The following is a 20,700-nucleotide window of genomic DNA, read 5'->3' as shown; positions in this document are numbered from 1 at the left end:
TATCTTCTTTTATACATGTGGCCTTTCTAACAAATTATACTGTATATACACATAAAATATACAGGAAGGTCCATAAATATTTAGCCAATGACAAAATTATTATTATTATTATTATTATTATTATTATTATATAATGAATGGGATCTCAAAGTGCAGAAGTTTGAGGATATTTAAATCCAATCTGGTGAACTGTGAAGGAATTACAGCAATTTTCATAGAGTAAGTGTTCCCCTCTTTTTAAGGGACCAAAAATAACTGGACATTTGACTCCTCAGCTGTTCTTTAGACCAGGGGTCCCCAACTTTTTTTGTACCGTGGACCAGTTTGATACCGGACCATTTTACTGTGGCCTGGGGGTCGAGGGAGTGACATTTATTTTTGGGTCATTTTAGCATGGGTTAGCTTGCAGACTTACTGATGTATAGAAAAACCTGCAACTGAGTCAAATGTGGGAGTGTGGCATGGGTGGAAGTGGAAATTTTTCAAAATAAAATACATATCACATCACTTTAAATTATATATACGAAATTCTAAGTTTAATGTTTCTTTGTGGTTTGGTAACAAAGGATCCATGGCCTGGTACTGGTCCGCAGCCCGGTGGTTGGGGACCCCTGTTTTGTACACTCATTATTTCACTCACAAGTGAGCAGAAAAAGGTCTAGAGTGTTAATCTCTCAATTAAATCTCATGTTTAGAGCCGTCACTGACAAAAGCCATCATTAACTTTTAATAAACCTATCAGAAAGATAGGATAAATACTAGGTGTGTCCAAAGTCAAACCATTTGAGACAGTCTCAGTAGGAAAGAGCGCACTGGTGAGATTAGGAACACCAAAGACCATATAAAAAATAACTGTGGTGGATGACAGAAGAAACACTCTTCAGGAGGTAGTGTATCTGTGTCTACAGGTGAACAACCAAAAGAAGAGTAAATCCACTCCGCAAAGTTTACCACAGGACAAAACACAACAATAAGACCTTCTGAGCCAGTTCAACCCACAAATCTACACTACAACAAATCACTTATAGATGAGTCAGGGGTTTTGTAATTGCTTTATTACTCAATTAGTCATTGTAACAGTTTTTACAAAAGGTAGAAAACTTTACTCCTGAGATGGACAAGCACAAAACAGTAAAAAACAACAATATTTAAACATAGTAAATGTGCATTTTCATGGCATGAGCTGTTGTTCATAGACGGTTGTTAGTCAGCAAGGCATCCATATATCTCCACACCTAAAACAGAGAAACAGCCTAGAGGTTAGCCAGATTACTAAAGATACTTATCTCTATGTATATTAATTTATTTATTTGAAATTATTTACATTTTTAGGTTCAAACTATCTTTACATCAATACAGGACCAAGGAAAAAAAACAAAATGTGAACAATACGATGAGGATTAAAAAGGATAAAAGATATTAATAAAAGGATTGAAATATATTCTTGTGTTAGACGCCTGCTCAGAGAGAGGCAGCAGAACATCTTAACCTTGGTACCATATTAGCAATGCAAATTCCCAGTTTTTGTGTTTTTCACAAGAGTTACACTGAAATCTCCCTCTCTCTAAAAGGGGGGGGGGCTACAGAATAAATAACCTATATAACTAATTACGTGTTAAATATCTAATATCAAATTGTATTTAAACCTGTTCAGACCTATCAGAAGATCTACAAGACCAGATAAATACTGAATAATAAAACTATACATTATACAGTCACTAGCTATTTTACCAGGTAAATGTATCATGTAGGTTAAATGTATTACTTACACCAATCAGGCATAACAGTATGACCACCTGCTTAATATTGTGTTGGTCCCCCTTTTGCTGCTAAAACAGCCCTGACCCATCATGCACTGTGTATTTTGACACCTTTCTATAAGAACCAGCATTAACTTCTACAGCAATTTGAGCAACAGTAGCTCGTCTGTTAGATTGGAATACACGGACCATCTTTCGCTCCCCACGTGCATCAGTGAGCCTTGGCCACCCATGACCCTGTCGCCAGTTCACCACTGTTCCTTCCTTGGACCATTTTTGATAGATACTGACCACTGCAGACAGGGAACACCCCACAAGAGCTGCAGTTTTGGAGATGCTCTGATCCAGTGGCCTATCCACCATCACAGTTTTTAAACTCTTTGTCAAACTCGCTCAAATCCTTACACTTGCCCATTTTTCCTGCTTCTAACGCATCAACTTTGAGGACAAAATGTTCACTTGCTGCCTAATATATCCCACCCACTAACAGGTGCCATGATGAGGAAATAATCGGTCTTATTCACTGTGTATTTTTTTCAATAAGAGTTACTGTCTTAATATGCTAAAAAGATTTAAAAACAGTAGCTTCTGGTTTTCCTTCCACCCAAGCATGTTCAATGTCGGATTCCACCAGTTTCGATTCATTTTGACCCTCAATCGAGATAACCCTCACTGCAGAAGTAAAAGTCCAGGTAGTGGAGTCAGATCTGCATTCAAATCGTAGCATGACGCAGACAACACTCTACAACATGATACAACACATTTCCAGAGCGAAACATCCTGACTCCACCCAGGTAGGAGGAGCTGGACCCGATCTAAGAAACAAAACCAGGTCCAACTCCACCCCTCTGAAATACTGAAATAACTCCACCCAAGTAGGTTGGACTGGTTCAGCTCAGACTCCACCCTCTAGACTCTTTGTTCTTCGGTTAAGACTAAACACTTCATTCCCTTATCAGGTGTGGCTCCTGCCTTTTCGCAAGTTAAACCTGCAGAGCCGGATTAGACCTCCCCAAGCGAGAGAATTACTCAGTCGGTCAATCAAGTGTATAGCTGCAGTGTGCAATGTAAAAGTAGGTATATTTAATTAAACCCGGCACAGCTCTGATCACAGACAGTATACCTGCACCAGGTGGGAAGGTGAAGTTCATTCATCCAATATAATTGATCACCACGAGATGGAGGATGGTGTGTGCAAACAGGAAGTCACCAAAAGCCCTTTCTGGTGACACGAGCACGAAGTGTCCTTTATTCTGCGGATTGACCTGAATGCGCAGGCAGGCTATCAGGAAGGAATGAGGAATAAACAAAGACTTGATTAGATTGGACTGGTCTAGTCTAATTAAATAGGTATAATTTATTTTTCTAAAATAAAAATGCAGTGATTAGATAGATGGATAGATAGAGAGAGAGAGAGAGAGAGAGAGAGAGAGAGAGAGAGAATGAATCAGTAAAGCTTCAACCCAGTTCATCCAGAGAACTCACCTGCAAGAGTGAACGATCCAACACAGGAAATGAAGCCTGCCAAAAAGCTGTTGAACGGGAAGGTGCCCACCAGCAAGCAATACAGGAACTGAAAGGCTCCTGTCAGTAACATGTACAGCAAATAAGCATCTATTACTTTGACTTTATTCGGCGTGCCGGTTGCGTATTCTCCCAGCAAATGCGTCAAGACCGAAAACACCGAAATAGCCATCGTTTCTTCGTCCAAACAGCCGCCTAAAAGTAACTCCAGGTAAAAACCACAGGTAAATGAAGGGCCGCGTTCCAAATAACAGCGCACAGCCTATACTCGCGCACTACTTAGGGCGTGACTTAAGGCGTTCTCGACGCTATAGTGTAGTGCACTACGTGTTGAAGCCGTTCAGGACACAGCCCAGTCATTCAGCCAATGGGGGTTTTTAAACGCAAGCGCTAACGTCTTACGTGTTGCTAGAAAAGCGAGCTTGGCGGAAACAATTTGTCAGAATTATAGTTCCGGGATATGTTGAATTTTTGAGGAATTAAAAAATATATTTTGTTGGATTTTTTTATTCTGTCGCAAAACAGTTAAGCTATGTTTTTTTTTTTTTTTTTTTTTGGGGGGGGGGGGGTATTTAATTAATTCTGCATTTAAAATAAAATAAACAGTAACAGCAACAAGACAGGGCGGCAAGTGTAAAGACAACAGACGTCAGCTGATGTCCGGGTTATGTAACCAGAAGCGTGTGAAGTTTATTACACTGTAGCGCGGTAACGTTTTATTCCTCTCATCCCTAGCCGGGAAACTATAAAGGATATAGGTTAACAAACGTGTCATTTATTGATTTTGGGGGAATGTTCGTCAGCAACTTCCGGTCATTTGAGAGCCAGAATGCAGGACGAGAATGAATTAGAGTAAGTAACTAACGTGTAGTGATCTCAGGTAGTTGAAGTCCTGTTTGTTGTTGTTGTTGTTGTTGTTGTTGTTGTTGCTAGGCTTCTTAAATCACAAACAATATCTACAAACATTTTTTGCTGTACTTAAATATAAATAATATCGGCTATTCATGTACAGTTTGCAGTATGTGGTCATTATGGGCATCTTTAGTGCTGAGTCATGCTGAGCTCAAACTTTACTTCAAGTCATGACCAGTAACAGGACCTAAAATATACCACTGTATTAAAACAAGACAATGCTATAATGAAATAATATTACTGTTAAAATCTAGTAATAATAATAATAATTTCCTTTGACAAGATAACCATTCATTGCCTTTTACAGCAAATCAGTTCATTTACTAAACCTGACTATTATCTACTATCACTGCAAAATGATAGGTAGTTAAAATAAAAGTGTGTATATAACTTAAATATTCTGGATGTGTAATTGCACTACATGACCTGTTAGTTACGCTGTAGATTAAATATTCAGATGGAATTAAATATCTTATTAAAGAAGAATATAGTCATTTATTACGTCTCTGTTCTCTGTAAAAATGCAAAGCTTTCTATTTGAACTTTTAATCCACATAAACAAAGCATATGTGTTGCGATACAAGTGTTTTGCTCTCATTGTATATGGGTGAACCTGACTAGGTGGTGTGTGTATAGATAAAGTAAATGAAGGTGTGGAGCATGACTCAGGACGAGTGCATGCTTCTTTTGAACTAACCTGTTTATTGCTTCCTCTTCCACTCTTCCTTTATTTTTCCTTTCCCTAGGCCAAACTCTGGGAACTGGTCCTGGTGGCCATCTTGGCGGCCGACATCTATGTCCTTGCTGAAGAGTGCAGAGGCGAAAATTCTTGCCTGTACGTACCAGTTAATATGTTTTTCATCTTAATTGGACATTCGTGATTTGGTATTGCTTTCAATAAAATAGCTGTCATTTTTTCTTCACATCAACACAGGTCATGTTTGTTTATCCGTCTCTTTTTATTGTCTTTGTTAAGGTATTAAGAATGATTTGTGGTCTCGATTTGTCACGCTGCCCAATCAGAACAGAATATGGACACTGATAGTGAGCAACAAGTCAGCACGCAAATCTTCAAACCAAGGTACAGCTCTCACAGAGCATGATTTAGATGGTGAGTTTTATGATTCAGTAAAGTCCTTTTAGAAAGACAACAGACTTAATCAAGGCTGGTTTATTCATCCACATGTTACTGATCATCATAAATGACTGAAATGCTTTAAATGTTCTCTTATGTTCTGTACTCCTTGTAGGTCACATTGCATGTGTTTTTTTTTTGTTTTTTTTATTAGCTTCTCAGGTCCCCCTCGTGATGGTTCACGGCTTTGCAGGGGGCGTCGGCCTCTGGGTCCGGAACCTGGACGCTCTAAGCCGCTCGCGTTCCGTTTATGCCTTTGACCTGCTTGGTTTCGGGCGCAGCTCTCGTCCTGCCTTCCCCAACGATGCCACGTTAGCCGAGGAGCAGTTCGTCGACTCCATAGAACAGTGGAGGCAGAGCCTGGGGTTAGAGCGCATGATCCTATTGGGGCACAGCCTAGGAGGTTACCTAGCAACGTCATATTCTATCCAGTATCCTGAGAGGTACTAATGTAACCATTGAATAAATTTTTAAGAACAACAATAAGAATAATGTTTTTATTTTATCATTTCTCAACGTTAGGGTAGATTTACCGTATTCATGACAAATATTGTACATCAGATTAGAGCCATTTTGATATTTTTTCATAACAGGATTTTAAATTAATTCAGGTCAGTGTTCGGTGCCTGATGTTCAGAAATGTTTGTCGAGTGTTACGGGGCTCTGCATGGGATTTTTCCTGAGAGAGCATTTGCGGTATAAATATTAAGGTACTTTTATAAATGACTAAACTGATATGATTCACTACGGTGGCCGAGAAGTGCAAAACTCTAAGGACAGCGATATGTGCAAGCTGTAAACATTAAAACTATGAAATATTCAATATGTTTACTCAACTGTTTGTCACAAATATTTCCCTTTTTCACTTTACATAAGCATATCTAAGCATGTTATTGAAATGATTTCCAAAATCCGCTTATCTTCATTCCCCAGAATACTTCCCTTATCAATTTACATATCTTTAAAACGATACTTATCTTCAAATATCTAGGGTTGTTATACTTGTTAAGCACAGCGAAAATGAAAGAAAGAATTAGAAAAAATAAAGCATGCAGATATAAAGTCTATCAGTAAACAGATGTGATATTGTCGAATTTAAAATGACTGAATAGGTTTGTGTACCTTTGTGTTCCTTAGAGTCAGTCACCTCATTCTCGTGGATCCATGGGGCTTCCCGGAGAAACCACAGCCTCATCAAGAAGGCTCATCGGGTCAGAGTTCGGAGGTCAAGAGACCGGGACCGCCTCGTTGGGTGAAAGCGGTCGTGTCTGTCTTGAGTTATTTCAACCCTTTGGCCATCATCAGATTTGCCGGACCGTGGGGTGAGACGCAGACAGAATTACATACGAACTGAACCTTACTGGTGTAAACGGATCACATGGTTCTCAGTTAATTATGCTGACCTTCTCTGTTCAGGTCCAGGGCTGGTGAACAGAGTCCGGCCTGATTTCAGGAGGAAGTTCGAAGATCTTTTTGATGATAACACTATTACCGAGTACCTCTATCACTGTAACGCACAAACACCCAGGTAATCACAAATCACTGTGCTTTTCTCTTTTAATGTACACTGAAAAATAATGCTAGTTGAATATACGTATTCAAATGCATACATCATTTCCACCTGACCGATTTGAGTGACATTAACATGATAACAAGCTCTGAGATCAAACCCATGATGCTGGTGTTTAGTAACAGACACATTGTGGCTGCACTAGTCTACCATGTGTGTATTAATCACCTAAACACTATAGTTATAATTCCCATCAATACCAACGTCCTCGTGAGATTTCACACTGTAGCTGATTTACGTTACATGAATTGAGCACCTTCATTAATCAATCCAGTCATTAGAAACCTTTATATGAAATTTAATATAAGCAATAAAACCATGTTTTGTTGAGAAACGTCATATTTTTGTTTATACTGTACGTAATATTTATGTATTTTTTGACTGACCGCATTTTTTCAGTGTAGTACCTTCAATTATCCACCAGAGGGCACAGTTTGCACAGTTGCTGAGGCGGATAAGATTTTCACACTGAAAAGCTGCTACGTTTTGATTTATTCTGCAAAAATAATTAAAAAATAAAATAAAATAAAAATCTGGTAGCTGTGGGAAAAAATCGGGGTTTTTTTTTTTTACACCCAATGCACATAATCAGATAATGAGGAAATCTTGATGTGTGCATGAAAATTTGCTAGTGATGAATCTATTTTAACACGAGAGCATCCCTACAGTTTAAATAAAATAGATTAATCCAGTCAGAGTAGTTTAATATATTTTAAACCTCCAGCATGTAGAATTCTCGATTGTGATTGGTCAGAATGTCCGACAATAGCGGCACGTACACGTGTTATTGTTTCTGTAGTTCGCATCGTATCGTTCGCAGGGACTTTTATGTCAGAAAACAGTAAACTATAGCTAATCATGGTACTAGAATTTTTTGGTGAAATGTTTATTCATTTGTTTGCAGTTTTTGGATGAAGGAATGCGTGTTTATAGCTGCTATAACATAAGTGAGACCAGGGCTGATCTTGTTACTGTTGGACCATTGCTGTGGGATAAGAGGAATAAAGCATTTAGAGACATGCTGTTGGAGGCAATGAAACAGCTCTGCTTTACTTCACAGCATGCCGTCTTGTTTATTCTCTTATTCGTCAACCAAGTAAATCTTCTAATTTGCGTATTGTTTCATCTTCCAAAAGAGCAGAGTCTTTCACATTATGTGATGTATTTCTTGTCGGATGGACCGTGGTTGTAGTTTGCAAATTGCATACATTGCTGTTCTTTATTTGTCTCTGTTTCGACCCCTGGGTCAGAGATGATTGTATTTCTATCCGCTTACATTTAGAAAACAATCCTAGATCTTCAGCGGGTAAAATAAGTATTGAACACGTTACTTTTTTTCTTAGTAATTATGTTTCCAAAGGTGCTATCGACATGAAATTTTGGTAACATCCCAAGCAATCCAGACATGCATGGACATCTATGGTTTGATTTCTCTGCATGTGTGGACTGCACACTGGTAAAAAATTTCCTGCCGACAGCACCTTTAGAAATATATGTACTGAGAAAAATGTTCCATACTTATTTTACCCGCTGTATATAACACTATACATGAGCTGAATAATCCACTTCTAAGTGCAACAGTCTGATTAATATCGTACATGTAAACACACTTATTGACTGAGTGACTGGTAATGATGTCTAACTGGTTCATGGTTACTGCATCAAACATAGTGTTTCAAATCTGTTTGTTACTTAATCTAACTCTGCCTCTGTGATGTCTCTTTCTCTTTCTCAGTGGTGAGGTGGGATTCAGAGCCATGTGCGAGTCTCTTGGCTGGGCAAAGCAGCCAATGATACACCGAGTGAACCTGCTGCCATCCTCCATGCCCGTCACCATGGTGTACGGTGCTCTCTCCTGGGTGGACAGTTCCACCGGCAACCTCGTCGCCCAGATCAGAGGCCAGAGTCATACACGGGTGGTGGTGAGTCACTTCATTCAACCAGGACTGACATTTTGGGAACAAAACAGCTAGTTAGTCTGAAAACAAAACAACTGAGAGAAAGGCTGATATTATTTCTGATTTTCTTTTCTCACAGTTGATTGATGACGCCTCTCATCACGTGTATTCAGACCAGCCTGATGAGTTCAACCAAGTAGTGGAGAACATCTGCAACACTGCTGTCTGAATGTTGCTACAACGGACTCTGTGTGTGTGTGTGTGTGTGTGTCTTTCCAGATTAGATTTCATAAACTTTAATTAGCTACATGTTTGGGAGGTCTTGAATTTTATTACCTACTAGCTTTTCACATAATTTCTTTTTAATGGACCACACAGCATTTCGAGATTTCAACAGACTTAATCTCCTGTCTGTTAAAGGTAATGGTTCCATTAGATGGTAAATGAATGGTTTGCAAACCCATAGTCAGATTTATAAATCACAGAGCAGGTACTAATTTGATTTTATTGAATCTTATTTAATCTGTAATCTATTTAAGCTTTTTATGTTAGGATTATAAAACGCTGCCAATATCGTAACCATTACGCACAAGAATACAGCGGCATTAAGGAAATGTTGCCTCGCATGCACTTTTTCTTTTGAATTGTTATTAACACATTTATACTTTCTGCTTTTTTAAAAAAAATCTGTGTTGTGCATTTCCGGTTCCAGAAATTTCTCTCTCCCTGGATTATCCTGATTGTGCCATGTTTATATTCTTCTCAGCTGTGGCATTAGAAGACTACTAGATGCAATTTTTATAAACCATTGATACTTACTTTATTTTAGTCTGTTATAACGATAATTGTCATATTGTAATGTATTTTAAACATGGAAATGGGAAAATAACAAATTGTATATTTTACCTTATTCGTTCGTGTTGCTTTCAATTGTAGTACCTTTATTATCCACAAGATGGCGGCAAAAGCACCTCGTCTGAATATTTTATCTTAAAGAAAGTAAGTGTTTTGTCGCTTTTTTTTTTTATCTCGGATTATTTTGCTCTTTTTTTTTTAAATCAGCATGCTTTATTTCGTCAGATTTTATTTCTTGTAGCAGATGAATAGCTTTTCAGAATTCTTAGGCACTTTATAGCAAGAAAACTCTGTCATGTGACCTGCACGTGCGTCTAGATTTTTCTGCTTATTTCTATGTTTAGATTTATATTTATATGATATTTATCACGTGAAGAGCCACGTGACACCTCTCCATCGTCGATTTTTATCACATAACAAGAAGTCTGTCTAAAGTAGTTTATTTCATCTTGTGCCACAGTGAGTTGTCAGTGGTCAGATTCCAGCCAAGACATAAAGCACCGCTAAATATAGTAAGAGAACAGAGAAACAAAAAAGTGCACCAACAAACCCCCCTCTGTCCTGAGGATTTTTCTTTGTCAGAGAACATATCTGACACTGGAGAGTCCTTCCATAATCGTTAAATAGACATCTCCTTACGACAAAAGTTCACCATCATCAACTATTACGCGTTCTTCTTTAACACTTTTTTATTATAAGGCTGAGCGAAACCCTCTTAAACTATTATAGAAAATGATACAAGACCCTCTGACCAATCAGACTCAAGAATTCAAACACAACGTAGTATAACTCAATTTATTAATAATAAAATACAACATTTGATTGAACAAATAGTGCATACTGATAAATAATGTAATTAATTGGAGTTATCTTTAATGATATAATGAAGGGTTTTTAGTCGTCTTAATGAATACAGGTCACATTAATACTGGTTTTCTGTCATTTTTCTCGTAAACACTTTAATACAGCGCTGGGAAGCACTCAGAGATATAAATCTCTTTTCTCTCACTTGCTCTCTATATATATATTAGTCACAATATCCATGTGTTAACAGCCATTAAATAGTTTCTAAGCATGCATTTAAAATATATATATATATATAAACTAAAAGTTCTTCATAGTAATCAAGAGAAAAGAGGTCAGATTTCTGATCTGAAATGAATTCTATGTCACATCCTCAGTCTAACATGGCTCACTGAAACTAAAGGGTTAATAAAAAACAGCAAAAACGATCTGATGAGTATTGTTATTATGAGGCTCATGTTTCTGAAGAATTCAGATCGGTTCTTCACAAGTAGTACGGGTGAACATTCAGGCTCAAATGGAGACTACAGTGTAGTGTGTAGAAAGAAGGGCACAGTGACGACGGTGCCCTCACTCGCTCTCCTGTACGGTGATGTCGGCGACGCCGTGCACCTGAGAGAGCTGTTTACAGTCCAGAGAAGCCACCAGCTTCCTCGTCCCGGGGACCGAGGGGATGAAGTGCTCCGTCACCGTCACCGTGGCATGCTTACTCACATCGCTGAGGAAAACAGCAATGACAGAAGCTCACGCACACAGATAGGTGTAAAGAAATATGTATCATCAAGCTCTATTACTTAACAAAATCAGTTTCATATTAAAGACGTTATACAGTCTATATCATTTTAACATTGGGGCAATGATTAAATATACACTATATTGACCAATCACATCCATATGTGTTTGCTGAACATCCCATTACAGTTTTTTCCACTAGATGTTGGAGCCTGACTGTGGGGATCTGTGATCATTCAGTGATAAGAGCATTAGTGAGATCAGACACTGATGTTGGGATGTTGTAAATGTCTGAGGTACTGTCAGTGTTCCACTTCATCCCCAAGGTGTTCAATGGGGTTGATTCAGAGTCAGGGCTCTGTGCGGGACACTCGGGTTCCTCCAGTCCAGCCTTAACACACATTGGAGCTTTGTGCACAGGGGCATTGTCATGCTGGAGCAGTGTTTGGGCCTCATATATTTCCCAGTAAAGGGAACGTTACAGCATACAGAGACATTCTATACAATGGTTTCTGTGGCAACAGTTTGAGGAGGAACCACATATGGGTGTGATGTAACAGTCAGGTGCATAAACGTTGGGTCATATAGTGTAAATGTCAGGCATCTTTACCACTGTATATAACTGCCCTTAGGTATTGAAAACTGTGTGTATCTATTTCCAAAATTAACTGCTATATTGTTAATATCAGTGATGATTAGATATTTAAGCTACTTTATCGTTACACTGATAAATTAGACATGCATTACTTAATAGTGAACCCTGAACCGAACACATACAAAAACAAAACAGAGGACAGAACAACAGGAGCATCAAACACTTTTGTATCTTACCCCACTTTGATGGGATGGAGATTTCTAAGCCCGAGACCTTCCACTCGCAGTACTACATTGCGCAAGGTGCACGGTAACGGGTTGGTAAAAGTCAGCTTGGCCGTGGCCTCCTTCCCTACAAAGGCCTCTCCGACAGGCTGGTAAACACAGAACATAATGCATCAACTAACCAAATCGTAAAAGCTATATTTTACATCAGTCAGAATTAGCCTTTTATTCCTTACCTCCACGAAGATGTCTGGAGTGCGCAGCCTGAAGCTGGTCTGAGAAGCCAGCACCTGCATGGTTTCGTCAACGCGACCGGAGAGTGTGAGCATCAGCGCTGCCTGGTCCACCAGCTGGTTCTGATATTGATGGTAGGGCAGCACCCAGTCTACAACTTTCTCTGGTGGTTAAAGAACAAATCTGATTGGTCGGAAGGTGATGTTCTCTTACAGCAGTCTTATAACAGTAACAGCTAAAGCACAGTTGTTTATTAAAGGAGTCTCCAGCATAACCATTTTCTGATACGGGAAAGTCTTTGCCCTTTCCAGTTTCTTGGTAACATCAGAAGTTTGTTTTTTTAACTATAGAGCCAGAGGGAGAGAAAAGTGTCTGGTGAGGGAATGACTGTTTATATGCTGGCTGTTATAAACAAACTGTAAGTAGTAAGAGGAAATAACTGGTTTTGTGGAAAATATTAACTATTTTCTAATTTTTTATGAACCATAAAAGGATAAAAAGTGCAGTTTTATTCTTAAATTAATTAAATACTTCTTAATCACCAATATAAGAGAAATTAAACACTCCAGGTAATGCTGTTATTGGAAATTAATCATCTTTTTTTTAATCTATCTATCTATCTATCTATCCATCCATCCATCCATCCATCCATCCATCCATCCATCCATCCATCCATCCATCCATCCATCCATCCATCCATCCATCCATCCATCCATCCATCCATCCATCCATCTATCTGTGGTTCATTTCTCCTGTAAATGAATCAAGGCACTGGCACAAATTTATATCTCATTTATACTGACTTACTGCTACAGAAAACTTCCTGTCCAGGGCCGTTTTTCTCTTATTTTCATAGATAATCGGTTGTTTCACGCCTGTGCACGCTCTTCAGCTCACCTTCATTTGGTTTGAGATGCACAGGAAGTTTCTCGGTCTTCACCGTGTCCTTCAGCACGCCTGTGTAGTACATCACGGCCACCTGGCTGTGCAGCGTGGTCTTGCGTGGCTCCTGGCTCTGGTTCTTCAGAACGATCTTGAGGTGGGCATCGGCGCCCATGCGCGGCCCCTCGCCTTCCACACGCACCTCCATGCACACGTCATCCTTCGCTGCCGAGGCATACACATCTGGCTTGGTGCCATAGCGACAGGCGGTCTCTACGGCGATCCGCTCTTCTTCAGAGCCTGGAAAAAGAGACGGGAAATCTGTATTAAAATGATATTTACCACGTGAGCTTCAGGAAACTGATTTATCTGAGAAGTGTCCTGTTTACTCTTTGCTACTACAATGGTATGTAACTAAAATATACTAAAATGTGGTGTAAGTCACTGTTCTCTTCCTATTCCCTTCATTTCATTCTTATTCACACTTGAGTGCAAAAGTTTGCATCCCCTTAAATCCAAATAAAGAAAATAAAGAAATCTGACTTTATTATGCTGTAATTTCAAACTATCAAAAATACTATATTTGTATTATTGGGAAATTTAGCATATTAGATTTTTACAAAAGACTCTTCATAACCTACAAAACTGATTTTGAATTATAAATTTATATCTAAAATATTCTGACGATTCACCACTAAGTTCCCTAGGTATATTTAATGGAAATAAAAATATAATGGAAACGTATTTCATTATTTTTTAATCTTGTCTAGTCTCGCAATGCTCATGTTGTAAAAGAACAATGATTACGAATGAAATCGCTGTGTGTGAGCGTACCTAAACTTTAGGCAGGTAAGGAAGGGAAACAGACCTGCAGGCGTACGTGAACATGATGAGACATGTAAGGAGTCATGTTGCCCTGACAAAACCATCCCATCAACACAAACACATAACGTCATCCTGAACTTAATTCTGATGACTGCTGTTTCTTCTCTTGCTCTGACGCGGTGTGATGCAGTGGAAAGTCATTACGCCATCAAACTTTGTCGGTAACGTCGGGGGACTTATTCATGACTGATTCATATCTCCATCTGTGCTCTGACATATCGAGCCCTTAACGCAATACCACAACCATTTCAGCTCTGAATACTGTATAGCTCCTTATCACCGTAAAACTGCTATGTTATTTTACTAAAGCTGTTTTTACTGTCACTATATAAGCAGGATTTGCTAGAATCTGCTCAAGAAGACTGCAGAGAATGTATTGTGTGAACTGTGTTTTCACCTTCAGGATGTTTGTACAGGTGTGTGATGTCAGAGCGCTGGTCGGAGCCAACAGCCTTGGTACTGATGCAGTGTCCTACGGCATTCTTCTCTATGTGGATCTGTGAGAACGTGCTGTCCAGGTTCCTCTGCCAGTAGATCTTATCGCTGTTTACCTAAAATACCACGGAGCATTTTAATGCATGCATGCATACAATTCTATTTCTACAGTTTGATCTCTACAATTCTGTTTCAGTGATTTTTTTTTATTAAGCTAGTCATTTGTGAAATTTTCTTCCATCTGTTTCTTTGAATAGTCAAGTATTTCAGGTGGTACAGTATAACTCGGTTAAGTAAGAAGAATAAACAGGGACAGATGACAAGGTTTAAGCAGCACTTCCACTCACCTCAGCAAAGACGAAAGGTGTGTCATGCTTCAGGTAGACCTGGCCCGTGCGGATGGCCGTAAGGGAGGCGGGGCCACAGCGGAACGTCCCCTGGCTGGTTTCCTGGGGGGTCGAGTCAACAGCCTGCCAGCCCCCCATACCGGGAGGCAAATCAGGGCGAGCCATCCAGCAGTCGTTCCACACGTGGAAGTTCCTAGAAAGAGGACGGAAATGGAAAATAGACAGGGGTCATCTTTGGCTGTTTTTCCCAATAATGAAGTCTTATTTAAATAAGAGGACTGTAAGAGATAAGATCTAGAGCTAGATGGAGAGTTTTAAAAACCATTCATGGGTTCAAATAAGAATGTTGCCCAAGAAAAATCACTAGTGCTAAAATTCCGTATTTTAATATTAGAGATTGTATTTATATTAAATGATAACTCCAACAAATTAATTACACTGGCAGGAAACATTAAAAGCAAAGGTCAAGATGGAGAACGTCAACTCCTATAGTGAACGTCAACTTCATGGTGAAGTGAAGTACGTTTTAAGTGATCTGGTGATTACGTGATTAGTATCTGTGGGAATAGTGGAACTCACCACACAGAATCAGTGTTGAGTTTGTTAATGGGCTCCATATTCTCATCAAAATACACATCAGTGGTCAAGGAAACATCAGTGTCGTGGGCAGACTGGAAATTTGTTACGCTCCGTGCTGGGATACCAAGACACCTCAGAACTGAGAGAGTGAGAGAGAGAGAGAGAGAGAGAGAGAGAGAGAGGGAAGAGGGGGGAAGAGAGACAACCTGAGTTAAGATGTCTGGCAGTTCAGGATAATGTATTGGATGTCACTGTGACTAAATCCTGGCAAACAGTCAAAGAAGACAAACTGTTTTAGGCCAAAATGGGTTAGAAACCATATGTATATTTATAATTTTATTTACATTCTAATTTAGTCAAAGATTATTATTCAAGTAAGGAGTCAGTGAGCCGAAAACCTTTAGTCACACTGTTAATGTCACGCTGTCAAGCTGCTCGATAATTACATGCCATAGAGAAAGTGATACAGTCTAATAAATACAGTTTGATACTAGCTGCCAAAATATCTGTGATGCTCTGGATTCAAATCTTCAAATGCATTTTCTCCATTTTAATTTTAGAACTTTACTTGTGATTAAGATACATGCAACATAAGAGAAACATAACTTTCTGAAATATAAAAAGCATGCATTGTGACATGGGATTTCCCAAAACACTGTACATGTTAATCAGATAATGAAATAACTTGGATACTGTTGGGGTGATAGGGCTTTAGGTGACGGGAGAAACACACTCACACACACACACATGCCCGTAACAGTCAGGGCCACAGTGAGGTGGACTGCTGGGAATGCAGTCAGGGTATTTTAGGACAGACTGACAGCAGGGTCCTGGGTCCAGAGTCATGCTCCTATTGGCCACTGGCAGCTATGAATATCCTAGCAGAGCAGTGAGACCCAATGTCACGACTCTTGCATATACACAAACCTGTGGTGGTGACCCCGGAGAAGACCCAGCACTGGCCGTATTGGACAGAAACTCCTTCGCTCTTGTGATACTTCTTGAGAATGTCCACGCTGCCGCTCCATGCCGTAGGAGACGTCCCACCCTGATAGTTCCCTGACCAGTTCCCTTCCAGAACTCCACAGTCATCCGGGGCATTGATCTGAATCACAGAGTCGAAAATATATCTTTAAATAGCATCTCCAAGCCAGGAGTAAAATCCAGTGGTGCATGCAAAAGGATTTATGGGCTAAACTAAAAATAATACTGCAATAGTGGAAGACTACTCTTAAAAACTGCTAAATGATTTTTGTCTGAAAAAAAAAATTATGAGGATGTACATGGATGATATATTGGGTGTGTTGCCAGAATTGTATTTAATTAACAGCAATTTTTTTTTTAATATTTATTTGTCAGTTAATCTTTTCCAAAGTTGTGTGTGTGTGTGTATTTGCTGCTTTGTGGCAATGTTGATGTTAAAATTGAAAATCAGCTGTGGTTTAATTGTACAATAATATTCTCCAATAATATTTCACCAGTATATAATATGACCAAAGCCGGCTGGTCTTTTAAAATAAAATAAAATAAAATAAAATAAAATAAAATAAAATAAAATAACAAGACACCACTATTCATTTCTGGCATCCACGTCAGATCATTTGCCGTTAACAAAAGACTTAAGGCGGATTATTTTGGATTGCAAAACGATTTCTTTAGAGCTCAGACTGTAGATTAATGACAATTTAGTAGACTGACTAAGAACAGTAAACAGATTAAGCAAACACAAACAAAATACATAGAAGACACATGACAGAACCACAAATTTAGTGGGGGGTTTTTTGTTTGAGTTCTCTTATTCTACCATATTTGGTATTCAAAGGACACACATCATTATCCTACTGGGTCAACTGGTGAACCCAGAGAAAACCCTCAAGGCATGGGGAGAGTATGCAAACTCCACACACACATAGTGCAGACTGGAATCAAAACCCCAACCCTGACGGTGTGAGGCAAACATGGTAACCATCCAAGCCACAGTGCCCCCATTAACCCACTACTGTACCACAGAAATGTAGCTGATTATCTGCCTTCAGTTTCACTCACCATAGCAGAAATGACTCGCACCACGTTCACAGGATCTCCCCAGCCTGATGGAGAAACTTCGCTCTTCTCCAGTACATACAAACAGGCCTCCAGAATCCCTTCCTGAAACTGAGAAACACACAGAGATACGCATGATTAGTAAAGATCGTTTAGACAACAAAGATGTTGCTCAGTACGACAGATACAACATACGGCAACTAAAGAAACAGAGGTTATAACTACATGAACTTTAAATGAATCCATGACACACATCTATGTCAGATTCACTTCATCTTTCCATTGCAGTTTCTGCAACTCATTATCATTCATTCCATAAACTGATCTGTTTTTATTCCACTCCACTGTTGTATTTTCTCCCATGTATTGATTCCTGGGTGTTTTTTTGTTTTGCATTTTCCCCCTATTTCATTTTGATTTTTTCTCTCTCTGCTGTTCTTTCCTTCTCACTGTTCCTTCTCCTATCGCTGGAGTGTCTATTAAACTCTATAAATGTACATGAACTGTTTAATGTTGCTGTTGGGGTTGATGGGTATGTATTTAAAAATAAAAAAGCAATAATAAAATCATATAAAATACATGATCAGTGAGCCCAGACGTTTCAGGTTTACTGAAGATTAATGTTTTGATTTGAAAATGTGATGATTTACATATGAGCATCCCTGATTAGCCCTGTAGCTCGACTACAGAGGTGAGCTAGGCTAAGTGTTCTGTAAGGAATTTTACTTATATTTGTAGTTAGCTAGCTATCTAACAGCTAGTTTGTCATCCGTCTGATATCCTGGCTTGTTATTATATTATTGGCATATTTTAAAATCATGAGAAATGTAAATCTGAGAGTTCTTCACTGTTAGTTCAAACTAGTTAGCTAATCTGACATGGTAATAAAAAAAATAGGTGGAATTTTTAAGAGCATTTTTTTAAATTTATATTTGTGGTTAGCTAGCTAGTTAGCTAAGGTGCTAGAGCAACAGCTGCTAGTTTATCAACCCTTTTATATCCAGGCTTGTATTCAGTCATTCAGCTTATTATTCAGGGGGAAATCATGAGGAAAGTAAAGCTGGGAGTTACATTTGAATAATCTTCACTATTAGATCAAGCTAGTTAACTAAAATGAGCTAATCTGAAATAAACAATAGTAGAATTTCTAAGAGGATTTTGAACTAAGCTAGTTAGCTAAAATGAACTAGCAAGTTATACTAAATAAGGGAGAAGTTCTATTCCTATATATTTAACATTTTTGATGCTAACTTTAAACAGCTATGGTGGCAATGGAGTGGAAGTCTGTAATTTAAGGGGTTGATGTTCACGTGAGCTTTTCTCTCTCCTCACTGCACCTGTCCATAGTTCCACGTGCGACCGCCGATCTGCCTCTCTGTGCCGTAGTAAATTTTCCCAGTGTCGTTCAACACGTACTCGTTTTTCTCAGCTTCACCGTCCATATACACTGTGTCCGCTGAAAGACAGAGATCACACAGAGGAGAAGTTAGTTTTGTTGTTCTGTAAGGAAACACAATGCCTGGAGAACTACAGTGATCTGGCAGTGAGAAGCACTCACACTGTGTGACATTATCAGAGTGAGGTGGGGTGCTGTGCTTTCCGGTGTTTCTGCCCCACACACAGATTACATTGAGCAGAACACTGGCTGCTTTCTTTCTTTGACCAACACATGGGCATGATTTTCCGAGGAATGTAAGAGGAGGGCAGCAGAAAAATTTTTATTTGTACTCCTTTATGTTTGTACAATTTTTTTTAGTTATTGTGGGTCAGAAATGTAATTTTTTTCCTTTTATAGTTTTATTGTTGTTCTTCCATATCTCCATATACCTTTTTTCTTAAAATCTTACACATAATGCTTTTACTTTTTTTCTTTATTCTTGCGTTTAGTTAGTTAAATTTATCCTGTGTGGAAAACACAGTTAAATGTTATTTCTTTGCATATCTCACCTTTACACCAGGGGTTGAAGAGTATGTAGATGTCTTTCTCGGGGTCATGGGTGGTAACACACTTGCTTTCTGTACTCCAGGTGCTGACCGTGAGCTTGTATTTTCCGATGACAGCATGGGGGAGCGAGTTGATTGACAGCTTGATGCGATTGGCATTCTGCTCCACCACCTTGGCTTCCCAGCACAGGTCCTGCAGCTCCTCCACGAGAGGAATGATGACGTGCGTGCCCTTCGACACCAACGGCTGCGAACCTATAAAGGGAAAAGGTTCAGACAGAGTGTGGGTTGAAGGTGATTTGTTCTTTTAATTTTTTGGGTTACAGAGTGCTATAATTCCGTTGACCTGAAATACAAAAAGCTCCAGGAAGGTTTGTGTATTCAGCAACAGATTTATTACACTTGATTAGTTGAGTTATAGAGCAAACACATAACCTGCCCTTTATGAACCTGGAGTAGAGAGGGGCTCGATGCCAAGTTTTATTCATTTTCTCAAGCTCACTCAGATATGCGGTTCAGAAAGCAGTGAGAGAGAAGCCAAAATATTTCAGTTGTTGCAAGACAAATAGCGCTGAGGTGCAGCAGTGCGATGCACGGCTGTATGGGAAACCACCACAGTGTAACACTTCACATGTTTGTTCTGTGTATTATTTCACACAGTGAGAGCTGGGTGTTATCACAAGGTCTCTGCCTTTCCTCTCTTTATGTCCCACCCTCTTAGAGAGGAAGACTATTCTTAGGTTTCAACCTCAACTGCTTCAACAAGCTCAACATATAACTTCACTTCCTTTCATTTAAAACACTTGTTTTTCTTACTGTAAGCCTAAGGCCCTGCCTAGCTGCATTCATTTCCTGAGTGATGCTGAGTGAACTACAAGCTTGTGAAATCACGCTTGGTCATTCAGTACATGCCTGAACTATTACGAAAAGCAAATGGGAAACGAAACCGTTTCCATGGTAACACCCTTAAAGCACAGTGTAGCGTTCACACAGCTGAGAAGTTTTTCCAATGCAGAATTTACAATGAAATTCTTTTATGTTAATTTTTCTTAGACTGTATTATAAGAGAGTGTACCGGCTTAGCATTCACACGGCATTGGAGTGTATCTGGTGAAAGAATGCGGATTATTCAAAGCATGATGTTATCAGGTCCTTATTTAAGCTGAATACCAAGCTGTGTCTCCCACGGCTTCAACTTTGTAGACAAGAACATATATCTTCTCAGAGAATTTGTACTTTTTAGATCTTTTTCTCCGATCTTTTTTTAATTCTTTATTCTAACAGCGGCATTGACAGTAGTTTTGGTTGCAGAGTATGACGGAAGCTCCAAATAAACAGATAC

The 20,700-nt window shown here is 39.1% G+C and overlaps 3 protein-coding genes across 6 annotated transcripts in view; 1 reads left to right on the top strand and 2 right to left on the bottom strand.

Annotated features, from left to right (window-relative positions):
• Positions 1–1,033: 1,033 nt before the first annotated feature.
• Positions 1,034–3,556, bottom strand: LOC131370878 (dolichyl-diphosphooligosaccharide--protein glycosyltransferase subunit dad1-like). Its single transcript, XM_058418422.1, has 3 exons — positions 3,246–3,556; positions 2,884–3,042; positions 1,034–1,235 (listed from the first exon to the last, which is right to left on the bottom strand). The coding sequence occupies exons 1-2, from the start codon at positions 3,454–3,456 to the stop codon at positions 2,912–2,914; spliced, it is 342 nt and encodes a 113-aa protein (XP_058274405.1). The 5' UTR covers positions 3,457–3,556; the 3' UTR covers positions 1,034–1,235; positions 2,884–2,911.
• Positions 3,557–3,869: 313 nt separating this feature from the next.
• abhd4 (abhydrolase domain containing 4, N-acyl phospholipase B) lies at positions 3,870–10,754 on the top strand. 2 transcript variants are annotated; one of them, XM_058418419.1, is made up of 8 exons: positions 3,870–4,136; positions 4,943–5,031; positions 5,173–5,307; positions 5,486–5,774; positions 6,469–6,653; positions 6,748–6,859; positions 8,637–8,823; positions 8,939–10,754. In XM_058418419.1, exons 1-8 carry the CDS (start codon positions 4,114–4,116, stop codon positions 9,026–9,028), a joined length of 1,110 nt encoding a protein of 369 aa, XP_058274402.1. In that variant the 5' UTR covers positions 3,870–4,113; the 3' UTR covers positions 9,029–10,754. The 2 variants fall into 2 exon arrangements, with proteins under 2 accessions (XP_058274402.1, XP_058274403.1); XM_058418420.1 differs by having other exon boundaries at positions 3,873–4,136; positions 5,173–5,277.
• Positions 10,436–20,700, bottom strand: part of tgm1l1 (transglutaminase 1 like 1) — a 23,714-nt gene continuing 13,449 nt past the window's right edge. For all 3 annotated transcript variants that reach the window (XM_058418418.1, XM_058418416.1, XM_058418417.1), the window contains exons 4-14: positions 19,362–19,613; positions 18,752–18,870; positions 17,418–17,525; positions 16,299–16,476; positions 15,372–15,510; positions 14,793–14,985; positions 14,408–14,561; positions 13,141–13,425; positions 12,246–12,406; positions 12,022–12,158; positions 10,436–11,176 (exon numbers count right to left, since the gene is read on the bottom strand). In XM_058418418.1, the coding sequence (XP_058274401.1) occupies positions 11,029–11,176; positions 12,022–12,158; positions 12,246–12,406; positions 13,141–13,425; positions 14,408–14,561; positions 14,793–14,985; positions 15,372–15,510; positions 16,299–16,476; positions 17,418–17,525; positions 18,752–18,870; positions 19,362–19,613 (1,874 nt within the window). In that variant the 3' untranslated portion in view covers positions 10,436–11,028. The remainder of the gene's footprint in view (positions 11,177–12,021; positions 12,159–12,245; positions 12,407–13,140; positions 13,426–14,407; positions 14,562–14,792; positions 14,986–15,371; positions 15,511–16,298; positions 16,477–17,417; positions 17,526–18,751; positions 18,871–19,361; positions 19,614–20,700) is intronic.

The sequence above is a fragment of the Hemibagrus wyckioides genome, linkage group LG20 (assembly GCF_019097595.1).
Source record: "Hemibagrus wyckioides isolate EC202008001 linkage group LG20, SWU_Hwy_1.0, whole genome shotgun sequence".
Taxonomy (NCBI): domain Eukaryota; kingdom Metazoa; phylum Chordata; class Actinopteri; order Siluriformes; family Bagridae; genus Hemibagrus; species Hemibagrus wyckioides.
The sequence above is the reverse complement of the archived record's forward strand: the minus strand, read 5'-3'. Positions and strand labels throughout refer to the sequence as shown.